The sequence below is a fragment of the Etheostoma cragini genome, chromosome 13 (assembly GCF_013103735.1).
Source record: "Etheostoma cragini isolate CJK2018 chromosome 13, CSU_Ecrag_1.0, whole genome shotgun sequence".
NCBI lineage: Eukaryota > Metazoa > Chordata > Actinopteri > Perciformes > Percidae > Etheostoma > Etheostoma cragini.
This window is the reverse complement of record NC_048419.1, coordinates 19,033,977-19,042,531: the sequence shown is the minus strand read 5'-3', so window position 1 is coordinate 19,042,531 and position 8,555 is coordinate 19,033,977. Positions and strand designations below refer to the sequence as shown.

Below are 8,555 nucleotides of genomic sequence, written 5' to 3'. Positions count from 1 at the left end.
TAGTGAAAATTAAAAATACTGCAGCACCGTCTAAAGAAGAGTCATGACTGCAAGGTAATATGAAAAGATCCTTTGATTTATAACAACTTTCTTTGAAAAGGGGGGAGATTAGGAGACTTGAGAGATAAAAATGATGAGATGACATCTTTGTCATGTACCCTTTTATGGATTATTGATTCACAGCTATTTAAATATTCAACACTCAAGAGATGTGTTTCATTCCAAAGCACACTGAGCTTTTGATAGCTTAGACATGTCACGTAAAGGTGAGCCTGATACGAGAAGAGTGTAAAATACTTTTGTACATAAAATATTTTACACATTGTACATTATGTGGGGTGATTGCAATAAATGCAACAGTAGAATAAAAAAGAATAATAAAATAAGCTCCCTAGTTTGCTGACATTAAAGCAATCATCAGGAGCGCAGGGGTCAGACCCACGACACTAAGAAAACAGATTATAGATGAATTAATTATATTTAAAAAGGACACAACCAACCACCTAACCAACTACTAAAAGTCTACGTGTTACTACTGCTTTCATTTAATATGCATTTGTGATTGCTTTAAGTTCTAGGTGATATTATGAAATGCCAAAGTAGTATATAATCTGCTACAGTCCCCTTCACACAACTCCTGACATTGTTGTTTATGGAAACTTAAGTTGAGTATTCCTTTAAACCCCGACATCATCTACATAACTGATGTACACTAGATGTCATACTCTCTCAATTTCCCTGCTGCTCTTTATTGCATACTACCTGTGAAAGCAGACAAAATGGTCATTATAAACCCAGCTAGACTGACCATGTTACAGCTTATATACCTGTAGCACAGGTATAGATGGGGCTTGAAAGGTTAGGTTAATTTCCTGCATGTGACCTTTCATCCGCAGCAGGAAGTACAGAGGAAGATGGATCACCAGGATGCACAACTGATGCACAATAATTAGCTAGTTACTGAGGATTATACTGTTGGAAGGATAGAGGGTGGACAGATATGCTAACATGGAACAAATCAAGCTGAACAGAATCCAACATTAGTAAAACTTATTAGTGAGCAGGTGTTGTTGCGGTGTTGTGGTGGATGGGCTGGAATAGACAGTAGGGGGTTGTCACTGGATTGGACAGGCTTTAATATTTTTTTTAAGTACTGTAAAAATGGTGGCAGAGATGAGAAAAAGTTCATTTTTCATTTCTCAAAAGTTTTTTTTTCATTGACAGTGAAAAGCAACAGGATACAAAATACGAAAAGTAAGGACCGCTGAATAATTACACTTCTACAGCCTGGATTCTCTATATTTTAAATTACAAAGATATTTCACTTCTTATAAAAAAAATCTACCCTAAAACATTTACATGGGGGTAAGAAGATGGCAAAGTAAAAGGAAAAATGTTCAAAGGTTGATTAGAAAGTTAAAAAACAGTTTTCATAGAAATTAAGCTTAAAAAGATCTACAATATATCCCAACATAAGTACCTACCTGGTAAATATCGGATAGGCTGCTACTCCCCGAGTCGCTGGCAATACTGCATCCTGATTGGCTGGGAGGCATGCGCATCACCTGGTGATGTGCGTGGTCTGTAAGGTGCATCTTATTAAGGTCAGCAGGAAGCTGTTCAGACAGACAGGATGTAGTAGAGAGACAGAAGGAGAAAAACAGAGAAGAGGATATGAGTTCACTAGGGGCAAACACGCACGCAAGCACGCACGCACATCTGTCTGTTTGGTCAACCTGAAAGCCAACGCTGGTTTGGCTCTGTTTGACATGTTATACTTCAAGATAATGAACATAAAGATGATGGAGGAGAAGACATTTCAGACAGCTGTAAATTATGATCCAGGGTTGCAGGTTGATATGATTTCTGATGGGTTGGAGGTGGGAGGCTAGTTTTATATTTTTGGAGAGACCTTAACAAAACAATGAAGCAGTAAATTCTGATTGGGGCTGTCTCAATAGAATGACACGGCTGGCTGACTTCTATGCAGACAGCTTACATGTCTTAAGTGTGCACACTGGAAAAACGTACATGCAGATTCATACATGAATACTCAAACTCCTTCAGCGCTACCTCCAAAGGCACGCAAATACACCTTCTCTCCACTGCCATTTTAACAATTAAATGGGCAAATACATAAATAGCAACCTAGTTATAAGTCTGCAATTAGCATTGAGTTCAATCTAAAGCATTGCACCTATCTAACTTACAGTAAAGAAACACATTTCCATCCCCAGTTTGTGTGCTGGTAAACAAATCAACAAATCCTGGTATCATACTCTATCTCCTCCTAATTAACAAACTCATTTACACCATCAGTTAATAGACAACTTCGTGAAGGAATTCATAGTATTACCATCTGGGTGGATTACAATAATTATATCCCCTAATATACCTTCCTGACTACAGTCTTACTAAAGCAGAGCATAGGCTCTTCAGAAGCCCTTCACAGCTGGACATGTACTCAGTCAACATAACGAGGCACCTTTATCCAGTGTGTAAGAGCAGGACAACAAAGGTCAAGTTTACGTTTATTCACCAATTTAGCAGGTTTAGAATTGTAATAACTACATTATTCTCTACTGTAAAGCAGTAAACAAATCTCGTCTATTACACAATTACACGATAGATGAAGATGAAAAGAAAACTAAATAATACAATTTCTACGAAGGCTGCGGCTGCAAAAAATATTTAGAAACCAACTGAGGTCAAACATGGGATTGCCTAGAAAGTGAGGCAGGTACTTGGTGCCCCCTCTGCTCTAGAAAAAATGCAAACCTCTAAAGCTTAAGTCTTACCAGTTTGAATTGGGGCAGTGTAAGGGTGAGAGAAGATGTCCTCCTGCGACAGCGTGCAAACCTACAGCACACCTCCTCCATTGCCCCACATCAGACAGTGCTCGCTGTCCTAAGACTTAAACACTCACGCCAACACTTTGCACATGCAAAGCCACACCAAGCCAAACGGAAGCATGGAAGCTAGCTAAGGCTGCGAGGAACCCCGGTGCCAACATGCAATATTAAAGATGTTGAGTCTGGGGGTGCTGCCCCCTCAGTACTCTCTTCTAATAGGCCTGTTGTACTGTACGACCCCATAAGCACTTAACCCCCCACTCCACCATCCGCCAAACCCACAGGGAAACAGCATTGAGGGGTGGAGTTTAGGAAGTTCAATGACTTGATTTTAATGTGTGCCATATTTAAGGGAACACTCAACTTAATGAATTCATGTCCAGTAGATTTAAACACAAACCTTATCCATTTTAAATTGTTTTCTTTGGGACGTTGTTTTCACAGTTGTTTTAAAATTTTATTTGGAAATGTTCTTCATGTCTGGACTAATGGGGATCCAATAAATTAAACAAATAAAATCCCTTTTTATCACAAAGTGGACTACATTACCAGTCGGACAATTCTTGAGCCTTCAATTTGCTGAGAAAAAATAAATAAGCAGGCTGGTGTACCCATCATTTAACATTCACTATACTGTAGGTTACTCCTACAGTGTGGGACAACATTGTATCCTAGATTTGTTTACATTTGTACATGGCCACCTCATTCCCTGAACAAATGACAAGAGAACAAACTCAAGCCTATAAGATGTAGTATATGGACCTGAACACTGCGGTGAAATCAAGAGTAATTTAGAGATGGACTTGTTACGGATGCACTGATTATTTATTCAAGTTATCAGCTGGCATAAAACTTTTATGACACATTTTGTTTGGACCAAACCCTGGCCATGGGATGAAACCAGTATTTTAGAGGAAACCACTATTCACAAGATTTATTCTGACTTAATATATGACTTTGTCGAGTCCCTTAGTCTAGCAGAATAGCCCAACAGATTCACACAAAGAATCTGAAAATTCTACAAACAAACAAACAAACAAACAAACAAACACACACACACACACACACACACACACACACACACACACACCTATATTACTGTAATGTACCACTTAAATATAAATACATTCTGCTGAGTCCCTCTGTTTGTCTCCATCACTAACATATATCAACAATAATTCATATAATTAGATTAGAATCTAAACAGTATGATTCTAATTTCAAAGTGTGCAACTGAAACACTCATAGATACACATACTGACTCACAGATCTCTGAGATTAGTTCAAGTGTGACTGATGTAGTGTTTAAGTGAAATCCATTTCCCATTAGGTATGGCAGTGTAATGAATTGTGTTTCATTTATTAAACCGCAGGCAACACCTTACCCTCGACTCTTTATGTTACTGACTTTATATCTTCAATCACACATATACACAAGTCAAATTCTATAGACTCATCCCCAATGCATGCTGTTGACCAACCCTCTTTACTTCTAGTTGTGTTTCTTTGTTTGGGAATAAGAACAGACAGAAAAAGCGGGGGGGCAGAGAGTGAATGTTCATCACAGCTATTGATTTTTGGGATGCAGAAGTTATAACCTAGCGATGAGGAAGCTCCCACCCTGCATCCATCTTATACATTAACCCGAATGGACATACACAAAGATAGAAATGAATGTGTCCAACCGCTAAGTCAATCAGGAATATCAATCAGGGAAAAGAAGCACACGCATAAACCTTACCAAAGAAAATACTGAAATGATAAGAATATGGCATATGATTGAACAGCCAGACCTTCATCTTGTCATGATCATAGATGAAAGGTTTGGGAATCCAGCAGCAACATTTCTATTGGCTGTGAGTAACTGATACTGATATATGGTAATCAAAGAGGTGCTATAAGAAAAAGGGTATTGAGGAGGTAAGTTTGGCTTTGTGTCATTCAGACACACAGTGACTTTTGCGTGAATGGTTCTTACGACTTTATTCAGACATAACAACACAATAATGGAAAAAGACACATGCTCGCACAACATTTGGTGCCTGGAGGAGGAGCACAGAAAGACAGAAAAATGGTGAGATTTAAATGGTCTCAAAAGTGTAAGTTTTAGAGCTACCAGGGAATCAAATACGGCAAAGACAGAGGGTGATAATGTGTTTCTGTGAGTGTATGAGACTGGGAAGGATGGAAGGGGGAGGTCGGGCGAGGAAGTGATGGGTGAAGTGAATAATTGTGGTAGTCTCGTGGCTCCTATTCACACCACAGACTTAATCCTGATTTAATCCTCCTCTTTCCCTTTCCCAGCGGGCTGAGCCGGGGGAGGGGGTTAAGGGGGTCTCCCATTTTCTTCATGCATTAAGAATGAGAGTAAGGGGTTTAAATATAAATGTGTAAGGTTCCTTCAGCTGTACAATTCTATCATGTCAACGAGACGGCGCAATCATAAGAGGACCAAGCTGGCTGTAAATGTCCTGTTGCAGTCAAACAGACCGAGTTTACGCAATACTAATCACTTACAGAGTCTGATTAACTCCAGAGAAACGAACCTATCATCTATTATAATAAGGCAGAGAAAACATTAATTCCAAGAAAAATGCAGCAGTCAAAGAGGGTAAAAATCCACAAGGAACAAGCCTGGAGAGCCAAGCTGTCAGAACATCAAGTTGTTCCCTACCTACCAAGGCGGCTTATAAATGAATAATTGGCTGATGTTGTGAACAGAGGACACAACTGAACACAACTGATGTGTGTAAATGCATTTATTTATTCAGTAATCATCAAATCACCCACTACGATTTTAAAGACTTTGTGTTAAAACTAAATGAAATTAGGCTATGTCGGTATAAAAGCTAGTTTTACTAAAAGTACATATTTAATATTTCTTATTTGGGTGTTCCCAATTTGTTGTCTGAGACAAACACCCAATGCCATACAGTTCATAGCAGTTTACCAGCCAAATAAGGATCCTTCATTCCATAAAAGCACATTAACCAATATAAAAAAGGCCACTCTGCTGTTATTTGGCTAATTTTACCACTTGTTTGTCTTACTATAGATAGACTAAGCAAATCAAACCAGTCAAAACATATTAAAGTGAAATCTTCCTTTTTCTTTCTGTGTAAAACCCAACTCGGTTTCACTTATTGCTTCCAATTTTAACAATGAGATTAACTAGCTGTGCGCCTGAGTGCTCCATTCCCCCCCATTTCCTCAATGATAAAATGGGCTATAAAACCGAGACTGGCCATTTGGCTACACAGACAAGAGACCAGGTTTCCCAAAGGCATTTTAGTGCTGAGATAATCTTTGCTGAATTGTAGGTGAATGTGCAGAGAGATGCTTTGGGAATGGTTGTTTACCTTGAAGACATTAATGGATGCAGCCTGGTCTGTCTATTATTATAGTCAGGAGTTGGTGGGTTGAGGGTCTCAGAAGGGGCCACATCATTAAAATTATTTACAAACAGTGGTGCTTCTTTACCTTGAATTACTTTTTACATTAATTATTAGTTTGGCCTACCATTTAATGACTTAATGGCAGACCACATCTGAGACTTCCCTAAACCACTGGTACTCAGAGAGAAAGAGAGACATCTACACAGAAGGATACCTAGACAAAGACAGATCAGAGACCAGCTAATACAGGAGGATAAGTAAGACGATTTATCAAAAGAGGTGGTGCATGGCAGAGACGTGCACACCAATATACACAATGACACAAAAAATAATCCGAAGCATGAGCGAGAACAACACATTAAAATGAAAAATAAAGAGGACAAAGGGCTTAGCTAGGTGATTAAAGAAAATGTGATGAGGCTGATGAATTCTGATGAGGAAGATAATTAAAGTGGGTTCAACAAACAATGACACAAACAAAGCTCAATGAATATTTAAAGACAATGCTGTTGTATTGGCCAAGAAAAAACTAAATGACAGTATCACAGGTAGAAGAGGTATTGTTCAGTGTATCCAAACGGATGCTGACGTGTAAGAAAATAATGATTTTGGGGTTGCATATTTTGTTGGTGATCACTGGGAGATTACTGAATTTTAGCTAATCTATATGCATACTTAATAATGCAACAGAAATAACGTGGCAGAAATTGGTGTATTTCATGTGTTGCATTGTTCACAAATCCAAACCCAATAATCTAGAATTATGTACTACATGGAAAAGGTATTCTGATGGTGGCAATTATCAAAAGGACTAGTGCTGACCAATGTTTATTCAAGTATCATTAATAGACCCCCAACTGACTCATAATGTTCACTGGCTGTAGAGGATAAAGGAATAATAAGAATTAAGTCCTGTTTTAAAACTGGCTTGGCTTCACTACTCATAACCCCACAGTTGAGTAAATACAGACATGGAAATGGATGGTGAGGTCACTGGTGGGGTATCTGACATGAACATGGCCGGCCTGTAGATGTCAGCAGTGACAAACTTGCCTTGACATGACTTGAGTGCTACGCTAAGAAACACAACCATCAATCAGCAATGAAGTAACAACTAAATGAACATGTTGAACTATGCATATTAACGTTTGTGTTGAGGTGAGATTTGAGTGTTCTAGAAACAACTTAATTTTTTTTTTAAATAGAAGCTCCACAGAAAAAGGTGTTCATTAAATTCCATAAAACGCTTTCCCGCGATGCATTTAGAGCATAATTACACACTAAAATAAAAAACCCTAGCCGTCAACATATGCCTTCACTCATAACAGCTGTCCTCATGTGTTAAGTTAGCTCCCAGCGCAGGTTGTTGCACCAGAAACCACACCACAGACAGCAGCAGTTCACCTCTTGGCAAAGACACAATGAAGCTGCAGTCTTTTTCAGTTCTCATTTGTCACTTTCCAACCAATAATACCTCTTCGCTTTGATTATCTTGGTTACAAATTTCCAGTCCATGTCAAGTGGTTCACGTTTTCCTGTCACTGTCCCAGTCTCACTTGCTGTCAATTTCTCCTTTGACCTTCATCCCATTCGGTCTCTTTTATGGTGAGGTATTTTATTCTAGCATTTCTTTCCCTACTGGATCAAACCCCTGTTTCAGCTCTAACACACAATACTGCATCAAAAGGAGCAAGTGGGAAGGAAATGACTACAAGGAGCCTCATCCGACTAGCCAGGTGAGACTGGCACTGCTGTCTGGAACAGGACAGACACACGCACGCACTTTGAAGCTCCAGATACAGCCCGGTAGCGTGGCAGAAACCTTTGATCAATCAAGGCCACTTGTGTCAGAAAACATGGACATTTACGAGCAATAGGAGAGAAAAAGACACGCGTGTACAAGTACACACTCACATTTATTCACAAAGGAACAACAACCCAATACACAACACAAAATCGTATTAATCTACACACACAGAGTATATTATTCCTGAACTGCGCTGCATCTGGGCTTCATTCAGTAAAACATACACTGAGCTTCCAGAATAGGCGTAGCACACAGCAATGTTCCACTCTATTACTGGCAAGTCTGCAGATGCTTGGATTAAGATACAGTGAAGGGAGGCAGATGGAGATGGGGAGAAAATGGAGGGCCCTGAAGTGAATATGACTGAGTGTAAGAAAGATGGAGAGACAGGGAGAAAAGGGTAACAGAGGGGCAGAGAGCAGCATATGATTGAGACTGGATTGTGTGTGTGTGTGTGTGTGTGTGTGTGTGTGTGTGTGTGTGTGTGTGTGTGTGTGTGTG

General features: G+C 39.3%; 1 protein-coding gene across 14 annotated transcripts in view; it reads right to left on the bottom strand.

The window, feature by feature from the left end:
- Positions 1-8,555, bottom strand: part of rapgef6 (Rap guanine nucleotide exchange factor (GEF) 6) — a 131,280-nt gene that overhangs the window by 42,851 nt on the left and 79,874 nt on the right. For all 14 annotated transcript variants that reach the window (XM_034890791.1, XM_034890792.1, XM_034890795.1 and 11 more), the window contains one exon: positions 1,485-1,616. In XM_034890791.1, coding sequence (XP_034746682.1) covers positions 1,485-1,616 — 132 coding nt within the window. The remainder of the gene's footprint in view (positions 1-1,484; positions 1,617-8,555) is intronic.